Genomic DNA, 24,861 nt, shown 5'->3' with positions numbered 1-24,861 from the left:
GTTCAAACCTCTGGCACCAAGGGGTATCTTCAAAGGTGTCCCTTTTGCTGATCTGAGTAGCTGAGTAACATCTGAGTAGCATGTTTATTTTTTATTTTGTTTATTACAAAATTTATACACTGCCCATCTCACTATAAACGTGACTCTGGGTGGCTTACCGATAAAAATTATGGAACGGCTATAAAAATAGAAAAAGCACAAAAAATAGAAGCTAAAAGAGGGAAACTAAAACACAGAGAGAGTCTTAAGCCACCAACCACCCCCAGGGCTGCCCATCACTCTTGGATCCCCAAGGTAGTTGGCAGAGCCAGGTCTTGGTGCTCTTCCTGAAGGCCAGAAGAGTGGGGGGCCAACCTCACCTCTGGGGGCAAGATGTTCCCCAGGGCTTGATCAGGCATGGTGTAACACAGTCAGCTCTTTCCAGGCCCGCAACTAGGGTCTGTGTCACCCGGGGCAAACAAGGATTCCGTGCCCATTTTGACGCCCCCCCAGCGCAGCGCCTGGGCACATGGCCCGCTTGCCCCCCCCCAGTTGCGGCCCTGGCTCCTTCCCTTTCTTTTCTCTCTTTCTATCCTTACACAAGGGGTGCTGACTTCTCTGTGTGGTATCCTTGAAAATTCACGGTGCACTTTTGATGAACGGAGCATTAACCCGGTTCTTAACTTCAGAGAGTTTGGTCCACTCCTGGTGAAGGGGAATTGGAGTCATTCATGGAGAACAAGGCTGCTAAGTCACCCCCAGGATCAGAGGCGACACTGCTATGAATAACGGCACTTGCTGGAGAATACGGATGGGTGGCTATAGAGTGCAGGAAGTTTTTGTGGTTTGAAAAATTGGGCGTGTTTCTACCGCATTCAGAATGGAGTTGGGGGAGTTAGATGTTTGGGGGCCCTGAAATTCCACCTGCCAGCCATTCTTTGAGAAGCCAAAGCAGGGAACGAGGCACGTTTTTTTCATTCCTCGCATTGTTCATGTTTAATGAGGTAATTTTGCAGTGGGAATGAAATGGTACAGAGACTCTTCTTGCTACAGATAATTAACCTCTTCATTTAAGATGGGAATACTTGATGGAAAAGCTGGTGAGGTTTCTGATTATGCAGCAGAGCGAGCATGTTTCTTCATTCAAGAGAATGTCATTTGGGAAATGACATTCCCAAAATATCTTTTTTATGAAGTAATGTTAGATGGAATTGGGTAAGAAAAGCATACCACCACCACCACCATCATCACGCCTTTACCAGGGCCAGCACAAATCAGAAAACGCTGGGAGTCAGGCGGCCTACAGATTTAATAAATAAACAAACACGGGTTTGTTTATTTTCAATCCGATAAAATCAGCTTGCAACTTAACAGCGGCCCAGTGAACCAACGTTAGTACTAAAACAACCAACGCAACATTGAAGCAATGCTGTGGAGTGGGTTCAAGTGTGTGTGTGTGTGTGTGTGTGTGTACAGAATATATCCAAAGTAGTTTAAAGCAGTACCAAGCTAAATAAACAAGTGTTAGGCAGAACAACCAAACCCACCGACCCCCTAGTTAGATAGAAAGAACTTGATTTAAGAGGGGTTTAAAGACCACCACGTTTCCACAGAGGTGAAGGGAACGTGCATTCCATTGCAGCCAAGTTCTATATAAGCGTCAAGGAAATTATTTTATACAGTGATGCTTTTCTCAAGTTTTGTAATTTATCCATTTGTTTGTTTGATTTGTAGTCTGCCTTTCTTTCAGGAGCTCACGTAGTGCTCCTTCCCATTTCCCCCCCCGATCGGCCCCCTTAATGCAGATTGGGCTGAGAGAGAATGGGTGGTCCAGGGTCACCCACAGAACCTCCATGCCTAATGGTGGACCTGACCCTGGGTCTTCTTGGTGCCAGACCAGTACCGTAACTATGATGCCACGTGGGCTGTTACACACTCCATCCATACCGTGGTCCCAAAAGAAGTATTCTGCGCTGCTCATGCGAAGTTCGCAGAAAGAGTTGATTGTTTCTTGTGGTATCTCAGAGGCTTCTAATCAGTGAACAGGTAAGAGCATGCAGAATAGCCTATGAGTGTGGTCACTTCGGGCAGGGAGAGGGAGAGGCAAAGATAGCTGTTGCCATGTCTAAACCTGGTGCCTCCCGCTGAGCTTTATTTCTGTGGGTCAACAGAATGCTAAGATGATTCGGTGTTTCTTTCCTCTAGTTGTCATCTGCATCTCCGTATTTTGCTTTGTGAGGATGTGAGTGCTCTCTCGCTTATGGTTTCTAAACAGCACAGGTAGTCCTTGGCTTATGACCACAACTGGGACTGGAACGTCTGTCGCTAAGTGAGGCAGTCATTAAGTGAGTCACACCCGGTTTTACGACTTGCTGTGGTGGTTAAGCGAATCACCGCAGCCATTAAGTGAATCACACGGTCGTTAAGCTGGCTTCCCCCATTGATTTTGCTTGTCGGAAGCCAGCTGGGAAGGCCGCAAATGGCGATCACCTGACCCAGGATGCTGCAACTGTCATAAATACAAGCCGGTGGCCAAGCGCCTGAATTTTGATTGCATGGCCCCTATGACCGTTGTAAGAGTGAGGACTGGTTGTAAGTCACTTATTTCAGCGCTGTTGGAACTTCAAACAGTCACTAAATGAATGGTTGTAAGTCAAGGACTGCCTGTAGCTAAGTGTCTCTTCTAGGACAGATGCAGCGTTGCTTTTGTTCTGGGTCCTTGTGCCTCAACCATTACAATTTTTTTATTGGCAGTGTTGTGCTGGTCTCGGATCTTCCGTCTTATTCTGAATTTCTCTACCAGTTGATGAGGTTGAGAACTCTCAAGAGAATGGGCAATGCTTTTGAAGAGTGCCTATAAGTAAAAGATACTAGCAGATGAAAGACCTTTTTCACTGGAGAACCAAGGCAGATATTCCCACCTTGGTTTTTTTCCCCCTTTTCCCTTATATTCAGAAAATAAATGCTGTTGCTCTTGTTGCAGAAAATTAACTATATTCAGATTAAATGATATTGTAAAATTTCTCCAAACATAATTTTGAGGCATCTCCATATTCTCATTTGTAAAATAAGGATGCATATGTACATGTGTTCCCACCATTTTGTGCACAAATTTTGGGAACGTCTTGTCCTGTTGATGCCATAAAATAAAGACTGAATGACGGAGGCTAAAATCCTTAGTTGGGTTGTGGATTGTTTATATTCTCCAAAGCAATTAGGAGTATTGTCCAGTCAGTTATGGATGCAATCCGTATCAGTTATGGTGTTATCTGAAAACCTCAGCTCTTAATGCCAGTATCAGTTTTTCAAAGATGCTGGGTGGTTTTGCATCAACCATCTCTAAAACCTTCAGCTGAACTTCGAGAAAGATGCTTGGGTAGTACAAGAGACCCATGGAAGTCACAAATGTCAAGTTACTGGCATTCCTGTGTGTCTAGGTCTATCTAATATTCTCTGTGTTAGAATGTACTCATGCAAATATCTGTTATATTACATGCACACATCTTAATGGCGTTTTATTATCGTGGAAATATGTCATTATCCACTAGATGGCACACAGAAGACATCAAGGATTATACTCAAGACCGTAAGAAGTTAGATCTGCAGTGATGTCCTTCGATAACCGGCTGACCTTTGCCTTCAGTTGGCTTTAGTTGATGAGAACAATCTCCTTTTTTAGCCTTAGGAAGAGGAAGGACTATTTTGCTGACCTTGGAGCATTTTATGTCCGTGGGGCTTGCCTCCCCCTCAAGAGAAAACTTTCATGTACAAATTGCAGAATGTGAGATGGGATAAATCTGCCAAGCTAAAGGACAGTACTTTAACTGATAAAAGAGTATAGTTTATATCTGCTAGTTAGTGCTGTATACCTTTGTTTCCAGATTCTAGCTAGAATCAAAACCACTAAACTTCAAGGAAATAACATCTGTTACTGCTGAAATATTATCTGGAAAAATACTAATGAAAAGCGAAAGTAATCCTACTAAACTGTGGATATTTGGTGCCTGTCTCCAGAATACTTTGGCTCCAGCGCCCTCTCTCCTAGGGTTTCAGAAGGCTTTGAAAACCTTGCTTTGGTCCCAGGCCTTATTACTTGCTCAATGGCCCTTGTTTTGTTTTGTTGATTTTGTCTTCTATTAGATTATTTTGGTCTGGGTTGTCTGTGTGATTCGATGCTTTTAGCTGTTTTTATGTTTTCTCTAGTTTGGTATGCCACCTGGAGTCCCCTGGAGTTGGGAGGCCAATACATTTCAATAAATAATAAATAAAAAATTGTAATACTAGTTTTGAGCAAAAGTTGACTCACAGTTTAAGGAGGTAGGCCACTGTATTAATCCACCTCTCTCCCTGCTACCACCCAAATGAAGAAGTGGAGTAGCCTGGAAAATGGAATATTACAGTGACAAGAACTGTTGATGATACTTAGAGAAAATGCCCCGTTTCAATGTAGCCTGCTAGTTATAGACACAGGACACCGAAGGTGCCCCAATTAGCCTATTTCTCTTCCTGGAATGGTTCCTTCTGACTTCTTGCCAGAGTTCAAGAGATAGGTTCTTGACCTGACTGAGCTCAATTAAGAAAAGGAGCTTGTGGATTCAGTTTGTATTTCCCCTTGGATGAAGTCTGGTGGCATCTTTGTTTAATGCAAGGCAAAAGAAGAAGGTCCATTGGGTAGGGTTTAAAGAGAGGGGGTGAGGAAATTTAGGATAGGAAAAGCATTTTTGGCGGTTGTGAGGCCACCGCAGAATGCTCTGGTCAAGGGAAGCCAGTTTATGACAATGCCAGGCATTTTGTTAGAAGGTTACTAACAGTGAAATGGGATGATAGAAGAGAGCTGTCTTTAGCATCAGCCCATGCCTTGGGTGGAAGTGAGAGAGGAATGTGCTAATTGCACTTTTTCACTCGTTGTTTCCCCTGTGGGACTTCTACCATGTCGGTTTTGCTATCTTGAATGCAGGACTGTCGCTGACTGTGAGGAAGTACAACGATCATCTTTTTGTAGCAGAGAAGTAAGAATGAGATGCTGAGGATCTGATGTCTGACCCGAAGCTCTAAGGAACTCTTTTTTTTTTCCCCTTAAACTTTGAAAACGAGTGGGAGAACTGAGTTAATGTACTTTTTTGGTGAATTATCCTTAATAAAATGAAGGGCCTGCTGCTAAAAGGAAAGCCGTTCCCTACTATTACAGCTGCCTTGGTATTCTTCTCAGCATGTACAAATCACAGCAGCTGTACCAGAATTACGATCACATTTCCATTTGTATGAGTTGGCTTAACGGTATGAATCTGAGACAGGAACTGGCTGATTCTTTTTCCAATCAACTTGCCCGGACATGTGATCTATTCAAGAGCAGAGTTTTGGGGGAGTGGAAGAGTGCTTGTCAGAATAAGGGTCTTTCAGAATGTCAGCCCCCAATTGTCTGATGTGGATTTTCAAAGAACTGAGGAAATAATTTTCCGGTAGAGTATAGTTGTTAGCTCAGGATGTATCATGCTTGCTAGGGTAGACAACTAAAATAAATCAGACTCACTGGTTAACGGAGCCTCATTCAGTCGTCTGCATCTTTTGGTGAATCATAGACACGTTAAAGTGGACAGGGCCTGTGGGAAAGTTTTGAGAAGTCAATCAGAAGGCCCATGGCATGTCATTTACAACGGGAGTGAGACGATGGTGGGAATTGATGGTTCTAAGACCATTTTGTGGTGCCTGTACTCTTTTTTCTTTGTTAGCTGTGATTTATGAGCTTCCATCTGCAATAAGTGAAGTGTAACTTCACGGTGGCTGTTCACAAACAGTGTCACATAAAACAGGCTGTCACCTCTGAGTGGAAATTTTCTGAATATGAAAGGAAGAATAAATATTAAAGAGGAGCACAACTGTTCTTTGCTTTGATCTCCTCCTGTTTATCATTGGTTAAAATATCCATGGAATTAAGAGCTTGCTTCATCGGTTTTACAATTTTTTTGATACGGAATAAACTTTTGATGTTGAGAAGGAATAGACATTTGAAACGATTTTAGATTGTTCTAAGGAAGTTGGAATACCATTTGAAAAATAGCAGAGCAGAAGACATCTGATTTTGGGTTCTTGGTGTTCTTCAAGCTTGTTTATCTTCTTGTGGTTGATTCATTAACCAAGCTAGATTACCTCATCGGTGCTTGGGGGAGTAAAGTTTGTAAAGTTACCGTTACATATGGTAGCTTGTCCTATCAGCCTTGATTAGGGTATTGTTTTTTTCTTGATTGCTCCTGTTTATCTGATGTTGGTTCCTACTTATTTGCGTTTTGGTTGGTTGGTTTGTTTTTATGTAATGAGGAAGGATGTGCCCAAGGTTCTTTGCCCCTTTCCTTGACCTTTGGGTGTATCCTCTTATAAAGGTTCAAAAGGTGGAGTTTAACTCAGTGTTAATAGCTGCTTTGTCAGAGTGCCAAATTCTAGGAATTCATTTTTGCATCTGGCTTGGTCTAAAATGTCTACCGCTTCCTAATTGAAATGGTGTCTGAACTTGGCAGTGTGCTGTGAAATTAAGGCATTTTTATCCTGTCTTTTGACTGCCAGTTGATGTCCGTGGATGTGTTCCACACAGTAGTTTTCACAGTCCTTGCATCATATGCTTGGACCTGTTTGATCTTCTTTGGCTGTTGGGTCTTTGGATTAGTTTAGGATGCTTCAGATGGATTTTGTTTGTTTCAGAGCTACTGTGATGACTTTATTGGTAGTTTCTGAGGTGTTGCTGAGGCATGGCAGTTATCCTCTTATGGGCTGTGTTGGTTGTGTTGGGATGGGTGGGGTGAATAGACACTTTCTGATTAAATTGCATGGGTCTCCATTGCATTTTTTTTTCATAACAGAGTATCACCATCCTTATTACTGCAAATATATGAAAGTATCAATATTCATGGAGAGATTGGAATATGTCCGTAGTTTTGTACTCCCGCTTCTCATCTTACTAAGATAATTAAGAGCGATCAAGGCAATTTTGGTGTTAAATTCTAGCCAGTTTCAGTGGGGATTCTAATCCTCTCTAATAACTTTCAGTGTGCAGCTCAGAGATGGTGGTAATTCCAGCTCAAAAATGAAAAAAGCAGGGCTGCGCATTTCTAACAGGGATGTTCCAGCCAACTTTCATACCGTGGCAGCTTCTTTCCTTATAAAATGTTCGGAGAAACCTGGTGTATTTTACAAAATAAAATAGTGGCACCCCCTGAAATACAACAGCTCAGCTGGCTTTTTACAAGGGAACGTTTAAATTACTCTCCAGCCTTCTGGCGTTTCTTCTCCGATCATCATTCTGGTGGACTGTTGGCTCACTTCTGACAAAGCCCGGGAAAGTTTGCTGATGGGGAAAATAATGTTTCTGCTTCAAACCAAGAAGCGAAATGGAAGTTGGCACGGGACAGAAGCCATTTGAGGAATTATTGCTGTTTTCAAGTCCTGAAGCAAATGCTGGAGAGGATGAGGTGTGAACAAACTTCTACATTCAGCAGAAATCTGGAAATGTTCTTCGCAGCACATTTTAAAGTGCTGACCTAGAAGGTTAAAAGCAGAGTCTTTGGCTGTTGTTTGTAGATGTGGTCTTTGGCCAAAGCCATTTATGCCAGAAATGGAGCCAGGTGGACGCAAATCCTCCCTGGGGCAGTTTTGCATAGAATGCACTAGCATATGTTTGTGCGTTCAGTAAGAAGCTGTAGTTGCTGGGATCATGTATCCTGCTAAGCCGTGGTTAAACCATGGTTGGCCAAACAAGCCTCGGCGGCTTTGTTCGCACAAAACCAATCTGTAGGAGCAATATTATAGCATAGTGCGGTGTTTTTCAACCTCAGCAAACTTTTAAGATGTGTGGACTTCAACTCCCTAGATGGGAACTGGCTGGGGGATTCTGGGAGTCAAAGGCGACCCATCTTAAAACCACTGAGGTTGAGAAATGCTGGCTTACTGGGACGGATGACCCCACTGTATGCCTTCATTGCATCTGCTTTCTTTACAGACTGAGCTGTGCCAGCTACATACCTCTGAATTTTTATTTTTCAGGAAGGGTGCCCAAGAACTTAAGATTCAAGTCCTTGGATAAAGTAGTAAGAAAGGGTTGCGGTATCTCCAGCCTGCTGCGATCGGGATAGTCCTTAGCTCTGTTAGCCCTGGTAAGGTAGCCCACACAAGAAGCACAACCAGGAGTCCTAGCGTCAGCCTTACCAGGTGGACCAAACAGGAAACACCATCAGATGAGCTAATTCTACTTTAATGTAAAGCTACATTGACAGAATCTTGCAAGTCTGAAAGGACAAATCTCCTGCTGTCTCCTTTATGACCTCTTACCCTGCCCACTATACAGCTGTGGGCTCTGCCCTCTCTTATCTGACTGTTCCCTTGGCAGCATCTCTTTACTCCATCTCCCAAGGTCTTTCCCACATACCGTTACAAGACTCTTGCAAGTCTGAAAGTACATCTCTCCCCCCGTCTCCTTTAAAGCCAAAGAAACTAGGGAGGGTCCCTCCTGAGCCTTTTGCCTCACCCATTTGTGAGCTATGCCCTCTCTTATCTGACTGTTCCCTAGGCAGCATCTCTTCGCCCCGTTCCCAAGGTCTTTCCCACATGCCATTACAACAAGCCCTATCTTCTAAGGTTATGTTAACAGAATCTTGAAAGTATTTCTTCCCTCCTTTCCTTTTACTCTCCAGAAAACTGGGGAGGGTCCCTTCTGAAACACTTCCCATGCCCTTCCTCCTCCTGTGGGTTGAGATGCCTTTTACGCGCCCGTTGTCCAGTCTGCAGCTCTCCCTCCAGTCTCCCAGGGTCATTCCCACAGACCGTTGCAAGCCCCACCCATCAGCTGGGCTTTTTTTCCCATTGCCGGACTGTTCTTTGCCTCATTAAGCAGAGCAAAATGACCTTTGGTCTGATCCAGGACAGCTTTAATTTGCAAGCCTTTAATTTCCACATTTACCTCTAACATTTAGGCCTCTCAGCTGCTAGCTAAAAATGCTTATAGAAAATGCTGGTAATTCATTATGGAAAATGCTTATGAACATTTGAAATGTAATTTTTATGTGCTTCAGAGGACGCTTAGTAACGTACTTCAGAGATTCCAGCTGTTGGTGTTGCAACCAGTACGTTAGGATCTGTTAGTCTGGTGGGTTTTTTGCAGATGCTAATTAATTATGGACCAAGTGCAGATTAAATCCGTTCTGAGCCTTCAGTCTACCTGTGAGGAATGACACTAAAAGCCATTCTGCCTGTCTTGTTCATGCTCTTCTGCCTCTCTGTTTTATTTAGAAGAAAGAATTTGGCTTTATATGCCCTGTGCTTTGATGGGGATTATATAATAAATATTAATTAATGACTAATTTTTTAGATCTTCTTTTCAACAGTCGCCGATGGTTTGGTGGTGAGATAGGGGGAAGAAGAACGCCTGGGTGCACATGCTGCTTTTGCAGGGAAACTGTATTAATTTAGGAGTTATTTGATATAACTTGAGCAAACTTCTACCCAACTGTCCAGCTCCATGTTGCATTTGGGTGCAATTGTTTCTAAAGAAACATTAACCATCTCAGCTATGCAGATGACACCACTTTGATGGCTGAAAGTGAAGAGGAACTGAGGAGCCTTATGATGATGGTGAAAGAAGAAAGTGCAAAAGCTGGCTTGCAGCTAAACCTCAAAAAAACCAAGATTATGGCAACCAGCTTGATTGATAACTGGCAAATAGAGGGAGAAAACGCAGAGGCAGTGAAATACTTTGTATTTCTAGGTGCGAAGATTACTGCAGATGCTGACTGCAGTCAGGAAATCAGAAGACGCTTAATCCTTGGGAGAAGAGCAATGACAAATCTCGGTAAAATAGTTAAGAGCAGAGACATCACACTGACAACAAAGGTCCGCATAGTTAAAGCAATGGCGTTCCCTGTAGTAACATATGGCTGCGAGAGCTGGACCATAAGGATGGCTGAGAGAAGGAAGATAGATGCTTTGGAACTGTGGTGTTGGAGGAACATTCTGAGAGTGCCTTGGACTGCAAGGAGATCAAACCAGTCCATCCTCCAAAAAATAAAGCCAGACTGCTCACTTGAGGGAATGGTATTAAAGGCAAAACTGAAATACTTTGGCCACATAATGAGAAGACAGGACACCCTGGAGAAGATGCTGATGCTAGGGAGAGTGGAAGGCAAAAGGAAGAGGGGCCAACCAAGGGCAAGGTGGATGGATGACATTCTAGAGGTGATGGACTCATCCCTGGGGGAGCTGGGGGTGGCGACGACTGACAGGAAGCTCTGGCGTGGGCTGGTCCACGAAGTCACGAAGAGTCGGAAGCGACTGAACAACTAAACAACAGTTCCTAAATGCCCAGTTTGTTGACTTTGGGGGGAACTGATTGCAAGTTTAACTACTAGATATCAATTGCATTTGTGATCAAAGCAAGGTCTGTTGTTGACAAACATAGTTAAGCTAGTGGTTTCTGGAGAATGGCTCCTTTTGAATCAATGGCAAGGTTGTTTGCCAGCTTGTCTAAAAACTGGCACTGAAGAATGCCAGCCCTGCTGTTCAGCAGTTGATGTACCCATCAAGCCAGTTGTAAGAAGCATTTCCTGGGAAAAGAACATAGCCCTCTCAGCATTCTCTTTCCAAGTCTAAGTGATACGAGATGGAAAATGTTTTGCTGCTATATTTTATTTCATTCATGGTATACTAAAGTTTATTAGCGATATAATGAGCAAATAGCGATGTTTGAGCATCCCCATGGGAGAATGCACATTTACACATGAAGGTTTTCAGGCGTGCCAACATTACTATTAATAACTTCCACCGTCTCCATTTTTTTTCTTTAATAGATAAATAAAGGAAATGTATGTTGCAGCTGAACCTAAAATATTCACAAAGTAGAGTATTTAAACCAAAGTGGGTTCACTTTATGTCTATCCCAGTTTATCTACTTTTGACCCTGAAAACAATTGAAATACCAACACTGCGTGTAAAATAAAGAGGGCAAGTTGAACATAGTTGACTAGGAGTATGTCGTCTTTATTTTACATGCAGTGTTGGTATTTCAATTATTTCTGAAATACTCCACTGATTTTAGGGCAGCCAACATTGCCCACCTATTCCTTTTAATCCTGGAGGTTGCAGACCTAATAACAACATAGGCAACCCTGAATTTGTTTTCTTTCTTTGAAAATGACTTCTTCAGCAGGCACACGCCTTGGAGGATAAGGCACTTGTTTTTCCTTCAGCTGCAGCACTGGAAAAAAAGATCTAGCTAAACACTCTATTTGCTTCTCCAGAATGAGGTAGAACTAGGTGAGATTTAACTAGAGATCATTCTTTTGTTTAATTTAATTGCTTAGAAGACCGGTTTCAATCTTCCATGTTTACGCTCCAGCCCCTTCTGCTGTAAGGCTTGCTACGTCTAGCTGCTTTCTGCCTAAATATAAATATGTATGGACAGTGGTCTGAGTTCTCGCAAGCCTAAACACAGATGGTTGCTCCATTTCCTTTGAATTTCAACTCTTCTGATGAACAGTTGGTGAGAACTTCGAAGCTTGCATGTCCTTTACACCAGACACTCCAATTTACGCAGCCTCACTCACTTTATGCAGCCAGACCACACTCTTATCATGGCTTAAATGTTTGGAAGTTGGTGCCGTGGTTTGGATTCCATGCTATTATTTGTCCAAGCCGTACTTTTGCGAAATATCTCCAGCATTCCTTTTTCTAAGCTTCTGAGTTCTGCCCCCTGTGTGTTATTAGTTGATGTATGGGAAACTTTGGGAACATCGTCCCCCCTGAGGTTGGATTGGCTCCAACCCTATTGGCCTTCTGGAAGGGCCTGAAGACATGGCTTTGCCGTCGTGCCTGGGGATCTGGTGGTGGTGTGGTGCTCGCAAATGGTGATGTTGCTTGTAGGATGGATTGCACCCTCCTGCAGGTTATGTTTTTATGTTTTTTATGGTTCTTAATTGGTTTAAGATGTTTTAATGGTGTTTGTTGTTATTGTTTGGTCATTTACTGGCATTGCGGTTTGTGTTTTTCACCGTTGTGAGTCACGCATGTGAGATGGGCGGCTGCACAGATTGAACGAACAAACAAAATGCTGTATCCTGCACTGAACCTTTTGAAAAGCACCCTTCTCCCTTTTCTTCTCCTACATCTTGACCCTTCCTTCAAGAATTGCTTGGCTTCTCTGTGTGATAGTTTCAGATCCTTTTGTGTGGGTTTTGTCACTTGTATTACACACCCTTGTTTCCTGGGCGACTTTAAGAAGCTTATCCAAAGAGGGCAGACCATGCCAGTCTCTCTTCTCCAGAAGATGGTGCCCTTAGAAGCAGCTTCAGGGCTCCTGATGGTTATACATTTGTAGAAGACTTGAGATTCCCTTCCTGCCAGAAGAATAAGCTTGGTATCTGCTGGTATGGTAATGAGCTGCATTTGTTTCTTTCAGAAATGTGCTATGCTATCTGGAATGCTTCCATTTACAGACAATTCTTGCCAAATTAATTTTATTTAATTATCTCCTAAGGCTAAGCTTGAATACATTTGCGTTAAATTCGCCATTTCTCTCTCTCATGAACGAAATGGAGTTAATATCCTTGTTAAAATCTGATTAAAACTAAAATTGAGTTTTTTGAAGTCTGATTATCCCATGAAATGGAATTTTTAAACCTAATTACAAATGGATTTGCATACATTTTTTCCACGCTATTGAAATGAGAGTTAAAATAAATTTATTAATGAAATCCTTTCCACTGTCTCCTTGGGCCATAATGTGATTGCAGGTGGGTGGGGTGCGGGGAAAGAATAATGCTTCCACATCTAACATATATATATATATATTTTCCTTCAGATAACGAGTCTTGACCCCGCCTAATTTTTAAAATGGTAATTGATAGAATTTTCAAAGACTTCTGTTAGACGCGAGCGGCATTTGTCCTCTCAGACCTTTTAAGCCTGTTGCAGAAGGACTGTGCCTACTTGCAACCCTTCCTCAAAGTATCCCGCATCTCGGTTTATTGATGAGCACTGTGGTTGGGCTGACACACCATACTGAGCAGTGAACCACGGTCTACAAATCGCTGGCTGAGCTCACACAACGTGCTGAGCTAAAACCGAGCAAAACACATGGTACGGTTCGACCCTCTGAGTGAACTCAGACTTCCTTTTCATCTTGCATCTTCCCGTACAAAACTTTTGAATGAGGACGCTGGTTCTGTGCCACGTACCAAAGAAGCTTCTTTGTTACCTTCATCTGACTGTAAGATTGGTATTTTATACAATGGTCTCAATGACTTTCTAGAATTTCTAGGGGCCTTTGCTTTTCTCTCTTCCAGCAGAGCTGGTAACGATTGTACTTGATGTGAGAGATGCAGGAGAGAACGTTCCATTCAGTTCTCTCTTGATTGCCCCAGAAGCTAATTTTTTCAGAAGGGATTGTTCTCAGCAAGCTTTTTCAGGATCCTTCCTTCCCCCACTTAGTTAGAGATCGTCTCTTTCCTTCGTTTCAACGAAGGAGCTGGGTTTAGATCAGGGGTCCCCAAACTCTTCAGCTCATCCACCCCTTCATGAAGTTTAGATTGTTCATTGACCCACAAATATGTATTATATGAAAATAATGTAGTAAATACTACTTTAACTGATAGTACTACAAACAACAACAACTCAAGGCTGCTCTTGCTGGCAGCTGACCATCCAACCCAGGGTAACACTGTCTCACCACTAGCCACCTCACTTTCAGGACCAGGGACTGGCGTGGAGCTCTGCAGAGACCCCAAAAGGCTAATTGACCTCAACTGACCTTCCATCATTTATCGACCCCCTATTAACCCCCAGACGTTTACTGACCTCCTTTTGACCCCCAGCCCTTTACTGACTCCTTAGATAGTCCCACTGACCCTTGGGGGTCGATAGTGACCACTTTGGGAACCCTAGCTTAGGTTGATAGCTCATATATTGGGTGGGTGGCTTGTCTTAAAAGTTGAGATGCGTATTGCAAAACTAGGTTTAATGCATTAACAACTTCGTCGATGACACACCAACCAGGGCTGTCTCTCTAATTACCTTAAAGTTTTAGCATTCTTTTCCAGTTATTACTCATTTAGCTCCCTAACTAATAACATTAGGGGAGGTGTTACAAACTTCCTTTAGGCGGCATATTTCTTTAAGGAAGTGCTAAAGCAGTTTTTCTCAGTTGTCTCTTCCGTTATGTCTACTGCATGCTTCTGCCTTGGCTTTCATTTTTTGTGCGTATGTGAGAATGAAATAAGTATTTTTTTCAAATACTTATTTATCTTTTTCAGGGTCTGGAAAAAGATAAATAAGTATTTGGGAAAAAAAATCAGCTTCCCTGAGTATGAAAGCTACATTTTATTCAGTTTCAGAAATGTAGGATGCGCATTAATTGTAAGTGCCCTGCAGAAGTAGCTGAAATATCTAAGCTTGAGTTCAGAATTTTTCATTTCAAAGGGTAATTATGTTTGCTGTGCAAAAACAATGAGTAATTTGTATCTTATTGACGAACATATTTATAGTAGCATAAAGTACAGCCAACATTTATTACAACGGTTCATTTTCTGACCTATAAGATGATGTCACACATGACTGTGCTTGATGAGTAATAGCAGGTGTAATATTCTACTTATATCTGTTTAGGTTGTAATGTCCTGTGAAGAATCAAATTATAATTGAGTTTTAATAGAAAACATGGTTTTGTTTTCTTTTTCAACTGCACTCAAGTCAGTTGCTTGTCTGTGCACTGTATGTCCTAGAAGAGGGAGGGAGGGAGGAAGGAAGATCTTTCCTGGGAAGACCTGGTTGGCATAACAAGTTAAGGACAGGTGCTACATCTGTGCCCCCGTGTGCCCCCAACCATTTTTTTGCCTTCAGGTCTGAGGCAGTGCAGAGCCTGAGACATTATAGTGATGTTACTCTGCAGCAAAAACCAAGGAATGCATTCAGCCTAAAAAACGATCAAAACTTCATTTTTCTAGGAGCCACGATGTATTTATTTGAAGTTCAGAAAGCCGTTTTTTCCCCTAGCTAAACAGTTCAAAGAGGGCATCTTGCTAATCAGAAGACTATTCTTGCATCCCTGGGGTGGTCACACTGTTTTAATTGGATCTTGGGCGGCTTTGAAGTTCCTCTTAATCCTCCCTGAGCTACAGAAGAGGGTTTGAAGGCAATGACTGTAAATCTGACATTTCTTCATTTTGTTTACATGTGTCTAGGGATGCGTAAAATTCATTTTTTCCCCGAGTTCTTAAGCTGAGTTGCTTATTTGCAGGAAGCTGCATGAGAAGGCGAGAATCAAGATGGAAGATTGCACTGTGTGTGCGTATGTGTGGGTACCCACTTGTGTTTCCCTCAAGGGCAGCCTCTAAGATGGTCTGCTACAGAATTTTGAGTTGGTTAGTCATCTGCCTTTTAGGGTATTAAGGTATATCCTTAATTGTCAGTTACATAACATAGCAAGGTGGATGGACTCAGTGGTGATGGGTGCACTGTTGGAAGACCTGAAAGACTAGGTTAGGGACAGACCTTCATGGAGAAAATCTATCTGTGTGGTTGCTAAGAGTCAACAATGAGTTGAAAGCACATAATCAACAGAACATCTGTCTTCTGGGACTTCAGTTGCTCCTAAAGATGCTGTGTTGTCTATACTGGGCTAGGAAAACTTGTGCTTTGATTCTGTACGAGACAACTTTCTATACAGGTAGTCCTTGACTTATGACCCCAAGAGGGACTGGAAAATTCATTGTTAAGCGGTATGGTCATTAAGCGAGGCATCATGTAACCACACCTGATTTTATGACATTTTCTGCAGTGGTCATTAAGCGAATCATGTGGTTCCGTATTGATTTTGCTTGTCGGAAGCCAGCTGGGAAGATTGCAAATGGCGATCATGTGACCCAGGGATGCTGCAACCGCCGTAAATCCACACTGGTTGCCAAGCTCCCGAATTTTGATCACATGATGGCAGGGATGCTGTGACAGTCGTGAGTGCAAGGACCAGTTGTAAGTCACTTTTTTCAGCGCAGTCGTAACTTTGGATGGCTGCTAAATGAATGGTTTTAAATCGAGGACTACCTATACTGCTTATGTTTGGAAGGAAAGGCCAGCATTCTGTTTCCATTATTTAGGCTTTGTTGCTTAGGTAGCCAAAATAAAGCTATGCAGAGGCTTGCAGAGATTGGATAAAAAACTAGGCAAAGAGTGACTGGAATTCTGAACTGTCCCATTTTGAGGTGCTTCAAAGATCTTTTCAGCAAAGTGATCTTATTACGAGTCACTGCGAGGGTAGGCTTTGGTTCCCCCACCAGTTTTTTCTGGATTCTGATCTATGCTGGAAAAGAATCCATCTTGTGTAGTCTTGGAACATTTTAAAGTCTCTAATCCAAAGCTGGCAACTTCTGTTCTTCTAGCTTCATGTAGCTCCAAGACCCTCACCAGATCCTGCCATCAAAATCTGGTGGTAAACCACGAAAATAAGGCCTGCAATTTTCTACATTCTTATACATTTTGTTTAACTAAGTATAATGAACAAACAGAATGTCGAGCCCATCCTTTCTAATGATATCACCATCTCACTGCCATGCCCCCTGTAGCTAAAAAAGGTGTTTCTAATATTATCTAATTAATAAAAGCTTAGAAGTTCCCCATCTAAGACAGATATCTGTCTAACTGCTGTCCAGAGATGCATGGGATTTACTGTTTCAAATAATCAGGAAAATAATGCTTAAGGGTTTAGAGGAATATCACATTTAGATTTTTTAAAAATTCTACTAGGTGCATAATTTACATTTGAGACTATGCTGAAAAAGTATATTCACTCCTGTAGCCTGCTATCATCCAACATTTGTCATTTTGATGATGCACGCACGCACACACACACACAATGAACTGTACTTTAATTCCCCCTGGATTTTATGGAAATGTTCTTTAAGGTTACCTTGGCTAACGTTTTTAAAATCATTCCTTGTATAACCGTTTCCGATCTTTTTTTTTACAACTTCTATGTCTCGGTCCTATTTGCATTTGAAATTAAAATGCTGTAGTTATCCCAAAATAATGTATGGGTCCCAGTGAAGATAAGTTCAGTCTTTTGCATAATTGCATTCTACCCATGGATTTATAATTGTTTCGAGATTTTAGATCCAAATTTATTGTATTGTGACTGTGATTTTTTGTTGTTAAGACACTGACATCAGCTGTGTTTTCATGGATCTATAAATCACTGTTTGGTATGCTTGTGCGTGCACCCATTTGTGTTGCGGATGGCGTGGCTTGACAATCCAGAAATCGTTTTTTGAATGTACTACCCAAAACCAGGATACTGGCTTCCTGTGCCAAGAATAGCCCCTTAATTACGACTTTGATAGGTACATTATAATGGAGAAAAGCACAGGTCTTCTTGGGAGGAGCCTTCTATTTTGACAAGCAGAGATGCTTTGATAGCTCCAGCAGGGTTGGCTGCCTTGCTGCCAAAGGCAGGTTGCAAAAATGCAAAGTGGGAAAAGAGGGTCCAAAAAAGGCACCATTTCCCAGTAACGGTCCTTCCAAAGCCAAACTAACAGGAACGTTGGGAAGATCAATAACCATGGACCAGCCCTGCACTGTCTGAAACCACAAATAGCTTGGCAGGATTGCCGTGAGCTTGCCTAACAACTGCTGTGTCTTCCACAAACTTCCTTTTGAAGAGGCATTGTGGCTTGGTGGGACCAGCATCTCTGCCACCGAAAAGCAAGTGAGAATAAGTTTGGTGGACTTGCCTGGTTTACCAGCACTAAAAGTGGAATCCACCGGCTATACTTTCCTGGTGACAATTCAGCAAGAGAAACCTGGACTGCTGTGGTTATTACTTTACTACTTTGTTTTGAAGTCATTACTTAAGGTGAAAGGACCAACACTTCAAGGAGCAAGTTGGGCCTCCTGTGTCAAATTGCTTAATGACCACAATTGGGACCGGAATTCTGGTTGCTAAGCGAAGCGGTCATTAAGAGAATCCAACCCGATTTTATGACCTTTTTTGTGGTGGCTGTTAAGCGAATCACCATGGGCGTTAAGCGAACCACCTGGTTGTTAAGCGGATCATGTGGTTCCCCTTTGATTTTGCTTGCCAGAAGCTGGCCAGGAAGGTTGAAAATGGCGATCACGTGAACACGGGACACTGTGGTGGTCATAAATGTGAATCAATCGCCAAGCACCCAAATCGTGATCATGTGACCGTGGGAGAACGGGACAAAATTGGCCTGGGTCATATCTGCTGGTCACCCCTGTTTCCGTAGGCTGTGGTGACACACAATAGAAAAGCTGTTGAGATGCCTCCCTGTGGCTAAGCTACAGTAGAAATTGAGCGTGTATACAGATGCTTTTGCCATTGTTAAGAGTAGGAGAGATATTCTTTTTCTCCCCCCCCCAGCAATTTGCCTTTGTACTGAATGAATTGAAATACATCTCACCTCCTAAATGCCAGCATCTTTCTCCCCACTCCATCCTATGTCATCAGGTGATGGACTGCATCTTGGAGTCCTCTGTTAATCAGTTGCAGCATCTATTTTAACATCTAAGAAAGGTGGTTTTGAAACAAAATCAGGGATACGTAATTGTGAAGTGTAATCTCTTACTCAGTGTGGAGCAGTAGGAGACATCTACCACCACGTTATTTTGGGCTGTGTTTTTTTGGTGCTTTGTAGGGGTGGTCTCAAATGAGCCTGCACGGCGTGGACTGGAAATAAGGAAGGGCCTGGTTGGCCTGCTTCTTGGAAGGTGCGTGTTCTCCTCGTTGTTCCACTTCATGTCTGTCCTCCTCGCCAGATGGTTCCTATTCCTGGAACGCCAGACTGGCAGTTTTGATGCTGAGTGCCATCAGAGCTCAGTGCCATCAGACTGCATGGAAATACAGGCCTTCCAACGGTTACCCAGACAGCCACGATTTCTAATTGGGAAGTAAAAGAAAACCTGTGCCATCCCATCTATTCTGAAATACTTCTGTCGAGTAATCCACCTTTGAAAGTTACAGCCCTTCACTCTTGAATGTCTGCTTTTTCCATGCCCAGCTCATAGAAGCCAGTATTATTTGTCTTCTAACGCAGGATTCTAATTTTGAGTGAGGCTCTAAATAATACAGCACCACATTTAATCTGTCTAAAGGATTAATTCTGTAACACAGAACTGAAATGCCAGGTAGCTCGTTCATCAGACAACCCACGGTAGAATTTAGCACGTGGGAAGATGGTTTAGTTTGAAATGTGGGGATCTGCACAGAAGAGACTGTTTTAAGCTCTTATTACTATATATACTGTATGTCAACTCCTATTATTTCCTTAATTCTACAAAAAGCTATTTATTTTCTACTGGATTTATTTTTATAGATGTTATTGCTGTATTGCTACATTAAGTATGTAGTTAGAACACAACAATCACATTAGTTTTAGATGTTCTTTGCATTGAACCATGGTTTGTTTAATCATGGTTTGTTTAACACTCCACAGTGGGCTGGATTTGCACTGCGTTCTAAAGCAAAGCCCATTACGGCTTAATGTGTTGTGTGGATTGGGGTCCCTGAGTAAATCTTACCACAGAGCTGCAAACAGTCCAGTAGTAATATTCCTTCACAGCAAGTGTAAGATGAAGCTCCAGAGTGAAATGGCATCCAAGCTGAAATCTGAATGAGGGGGTTTCCAGCTTTCAATTTGTATACCAGTTTTTGAAAATGTATTAAAAAAAAAAAAAGTGAAACAGTAGTTAAGGGCTGTTTGCCCGCAAGTTAACATGTCACTCTGAGTGGTTTTCAAATTTCAGAATCATTTTTAAATTACTCCGTTTGAAATCACCCATACTTCAAGGACATTCTGAGAGCTTTGCTTAAGAATGATTTATGCATTTTCCTGCCTTAAACTAATCATAGGCTAATGTGAACATATGGACAGAATCTTTTCCTCTGAAAACTAAATATTGGTTGTTCCTGTAATGAGGAGGAACAGTTTTTATCAGGAGAGTCATTCTTAACATCGAAAAATGCTACCTGTGCTTGTGATTCATTGGCTCAATAGAAGCAGGGAAACACTGGATTCACTGACCCTTATATTTATTAATGGATAATGTTTTAACGTGCTTTTTGTGTTTGTGGCAAATCACATACTACATTCCTTGATTTTAATCTAAAGCCCAAGAAGCAAAATCTGTTCAGAAGGTCCACTTTGGAATACCATTAAAAGTTGATGTCTTCTAGGAAGACCTGCTATGAGCCGGTCTATCAGGTCAGTGTGATCGTTATAGATGAAAATTTTGCTAGGTACTTACAAAAGTGAAGGACTTTGTATTTCCAAACCCAGACCTGAGGGACAGGACATATGGTGGGGAGGTCCACCTCATACAGTTCAAGAACTTGTGACACTGAGGAACTATAGTCCCCTCTCTCTCCACGGGGTCTTACTATATGAAGAAATACATTTGAAAAACATGAACTTTCGGTAGGAGAATGGAAAGGAGTAGATAGCAAAGAGTAACTCCCATATATTGTTCATCCAAACTCAGGCATGGCTTTGTAACTGTTAGTAGAGTAATGAAGGAAATGACCATGATCTGTTAAGGTCCTTAACTAAAAGAATTCTAGTCGTTAAGAATTCTTAATGAGTAGTAGAGTCAGCCCTTCAATCCTTGATCAATCCTATGCCATGAGAAGGAGCTGGAAGAGGTCCCACATCCTTCACAATCGTGCGGGGTGTAGAAACCATTTCCATATATGTTATTTTTTTTATAGGAAAAAAGCTGTTCTTAAAAATGTATTGTTTTGTAATATTAAGTAATGTGGATATGAAGTAAGTGAGACTGGTAAACTTGAGTGCAGACAGTCCAATTCAGAATGGGAATCAAGCTTGTAACTTTTCCAAGAGACTTTCTGTATAAACATAATGCTTATATGAAAAGATCTTTTGGAATCCTGCGATCCTGCATGTTCAATTTTCACACTCTTAATTCTTCCCCTGTCCCTGCCTAAAGCCAAACCCCTGCCTTGACCAGTGCTTGAATATTTTGAAATATTCAAATGAAAACGCTATCTTTGTAAAGATGCTCATTATTTGAATGCAGTAGTTAAATGCTGGCAAAGAAGTGTTGGCAAAAGTAGGCCAGGAAATGTCAAAACGAAGTTTGATGTATTTAATGTAATTCAGATTATGATATTCTTGTTAATGTGAGTGCTCCCCTTGTCTTTAATAATGTCCCACTACTATCACATAAAAAGTATAATTCTTGGCAACTTTTGTAAGTGTCCAAAGGGCTGCACCGAAAGCATTTGAAACTGCAGTGCAACCTTTGGGTCCCCTAATGTAGATGCTCAAAGGGTCTAAATAAAACAAGATTTCTCTTCTTATGTGATCTCTTGTCCCTTTTCATATTTGTAGCCTCAGTCGCATGTCCCACTAAAACATGCTTGTTTAACATGGTTTATTTAATAAGCCAAGTTTGGCTGTGTTTTCCCATGCTGCACATGAAGCCAAAATCAGACCAACCATATGTTTACAGTGCTGGGTAAACCCAACCACAGTTTTCACTTTCTCATGTTTGTGCCCTGTCCTTTTAAAACATCTGCATGCCTATCTGTCCTTTTACTGGACACGTCATCTTAAGCTTGCTTTTTCCATATGCAGAAAATGTGCACTATTTGCTTGTCCTTCTGTTTCTGGTGAGCCTGTGGCTAATTTTAATTAGATGTGCTTGAATCCTAGCACCGTTGACCCTCGAGTTGAAGAAACAGAATTCGATGCAGGCAATTAAGTCTCTCCAACCTTTTTTTAAAAAAAAAAAAACTTCTTCTCTAGAATCATGTAATTTCTGTTAGGTTTTGTCTGTTAATTATATACTCTTCCATTTTATGGTTCTAATGTCTAGCCCCATAACCAAACGGTCAAAAATTTTATTACACTTATCTACCTTGTAAAGGAAATGCCCAAGGGTAAAGTTGCTGAGGGGTTGAGGCATCTACATCAGATGTTAATTGCCTCCTGTCGCATGGGAAGGCAGATAAGTTTAGTGTATTTCAGTTACACAAATAGAAAGGACAACTTTGCCATGATGGCAAAAGGAGATTAAACAGGAACTCAAAAGAAAATGTTTGGCTTCTTCCTTCTGCTGGGTTGGACCACAAGAAGATGCCGGAGCGAATGATTTCCTTCTAACATTTTTGGAGATTGCGCAGTAGATTCCTCTGGAGGAAGATCTTGGAAATCCCATATATGTGGTTCTAAAGAGGAAGAAAGTTAAGGTGTCTATACAGATCAGCCTATTTAATGAACTTCGTGTTAGCTGGTTGATGTATGTTGTATCTCCTGCCCAACTGAAACTCAGCGATCGCTTTAAATAGATTCCTCCTTCCCCAAGCACAGATTTCTGCTCAAGAATGAATGTTCTACCTATGTGAAAAAGGTACCTGGTGATAGGGTTGTGGCTAAGGGATAGCCCAGTACTGAAGGAAATTGTGTTTTTGTGTGTGTGGCCGTCACGTCCGTTCTGTGAGCATTTTCCAAGGAGTGCCATTTCCCTCGCGCCATAAAGCTTTTTTTAATCTAGGCCTCTACTGTAGGGCTTTCTAGCTGCAGTCAGTGCATGTCCCTTCCCTGCAGCGCATTTATTAATGACTTGAAATCCTTCTGCGTGAATCCTTTGTAGCCTTTGATTCAACAGAGGGCAGTGCTGTACAGGGTATAGAAATCTGCTTCAGGCTCAAAGAATGAGTCACACTCTTTCTGTGGCTAAATAAGAGAGTAATTTGGGCCTGACTGAGTTTTAGAAGCCCACGGAAACCATTTTTGTCCTTTACTCGCTGGCTGAAATCTTTCGTCGTCTCAACCTTCATTTACCTTTCCAGTGGTGCTACAGGTTGTCCAATGTGAGAAAAAAAAATTCTATTATCTTTTAATTCACTGTCTGGTTCTTTGCCTGCAGGGGATTCTTACAAGTGGTTCTTTACAGCCTGCATATTTCAAATAATATCAAATCATCAACTGAGTCTGACATCTCTTTACTTGTTTCTTCTTGGTAACATCAGACATCCAAACCTGACATAACTGGTATTAAATGGAATGTTTTGTCTAATCTACCGAGGGTGCATTTGGCATCAGCTTAACAAAAGGAACATCATTTAAGCGTGTTTATACCGGCTACAGCTTGCATTTGATAATGCAATCCTGCGTCTGTCTATCTGATAGGAGGCAATTACTTTTAAAACAATTAGAATCTCTCCCCCCTCCCCAGAGTTCTCAAGCAGAGTGAACAGTGTTCCTTAATTAGCAGAGAATTCGCCAACATTCAGCTTTGATTCTGGCTAAGAGTCTTTGGAAAAATTAAAATACTGTAGCAGTAATTTGAAGTTGTGTTCCTCTCTGTTTAGGAAACTCTTCTCCAGAAGCCATAATGTTTAACAGTAGCATCTTCATTTCCATAAGACAGTGTTGCTCAACCTTGGCAACTTTAAGATGGATGGACTTCAACTCCCAGAACTGGCTGGGGAATTCTGGGAGTCGAAGTCCACCCATCTTAAAACTGCTGAGGATGAGAAATGCTGGCTTAGTGGGATGGATGACCCCACTGTTTGCCTTCATCGCATCTGCTTTCTTTACAGACTGAGCTGTGCCAACTGCATACCTCTGAATTTTTATTTTTCAGGAAGAGTGCCCAAGAACTTATTAAGATTCAAGTCCTTGGGTAAGGTAATAGGAAAGGGCTGGTGTATCTCCAGCCTGCTGTGATCGGGATAGACCTTAGCCCTGTTAGTCCTGGGGGATTTTGAGAGTTGAAGTCCACCCATCTTAAAGTTGCTAAGGTTGAGAAACACTGGCATAAGATGCGTTTAGAATTCCAGATGGATTCTGCCTTGATCCTTCCTTCCTTCCTTCCTTCCTTCCTTCCTTCCTTCCTTCCTTCCTTCCTTCCTTCCTTCCTTCCTTCCGACAAATGACAGATTTTTTACGTACCCCTTCTAATCAACTTATAGCAATCTGGGTCTTTCGTCAATAAGAAAATACGCTGTTTTTAACCCTTCATACCACTTTATCTCCTTCAATTCTTCAGGAGTCCTGATGATCTCTCCAGACACATAATTGCCCTGCAACAACGGGAACTTATTCTGAAAGAACAGAACTCTGCCATCTCAAGCAGGTAGGGACTTTGTATTTCTAATACAAAGAAATACAGAGTTAATTGTACTTCTGATGTGTAACCCAAGCTGCTGCTGCTGCTGTTTCGCTTGTATGTGCATGAGAGACTGAAAAAGAGGAAGAGTGGGAGATGTGACCAGGCCATGACTTTACCTGGTGGGAGGTGAGGAAAGTAATTTTGCTGTAAGTTATTCTGTGTCTACCAAGGTTTTGGAAGTGAACCATAGCTAAAACATCTAGGGTCTGTTCAGCTTTCCATCTAGACATGCCTTGAATCCTTCTGTAATGAGTAAGGAAGATGACCTTGATGGAAACATGCAAGGACCTTTACCTGGGCAAAAGGGGTTGGAATATTTTTTAAGCCCAGAACACTGAGATAAGATTTGGAAGTCTCTCAGGCAGACAGCTCCCTGATTCACTGAACAATAAGGAGGAGGAAGAGGCCCAAGAACCATCAGACTTGCAAGATTCTGTTATTATTGCCCATCTCAATAAAAGTTTTGGCTATCCCATGGAGTTGACTTCCTGGTCTGCTCTGCCTAATGGGGCTGCCATCTTCACAAGGTCGGGGTGCGTGTGAATAGGAGATGTGATATGCCTGAGAACGTTGTGATATAAAGGAGGATCCACGCTGGAAAGGGTTCACACTCTACATGCAAATCTACAAGTCAAAGGTTAATAGTTCTAAGCGGTAGCTATGTTAATTAGAGATTTGGTGGAGATAAAAGATGCTACCTGAGCT

At 41.9% G+C, this 24,861-nt stretch overlaps 1 protein-coding gene across 1 annotated transcript in view; it reads left to right on the top strand.

Annotated features, from left to right (window-relative positions):
* MAD1L1 (mitotic arrest deficient 1 like 1) overlaps positions 1-24,861 on the top strand; it is a 352,928-nt gene that overhangs the window by 12,848 nt on the left and 315,219 nt on the right. The window contains exon 10 of the mRNA XM_063315196.1: positions 24,034-24,120. Within this exon, the coding sequence (XP_063171266.1) occupies positions 24,034-24,120 (87 nt within the window). The remainder of the gene's footprint in view (positions 1-24,033; positions 24,121-24,861) is intronic.

Source organism: Candoia aspera, chromosome 14 (genome assembly GCF_035149785.1).
Source record: "Candoia aspera isolate rCanAsp1 chromosome 14, rCanAsp1.hap2, whole genome shotgun sequence".
Classification (NCBI taxonomy): domain Eukaryota; kingdom Metazoa; phylum Chordata; class Lepidosauria; order Squamata; family Boidae; genus Candoia; species Candoia aspera.
The sequence above is the reverse complement of the archived record's forward strand: the minus strand, read 5'-3'. Positions and strand labels throughout refer to the sequence as shown.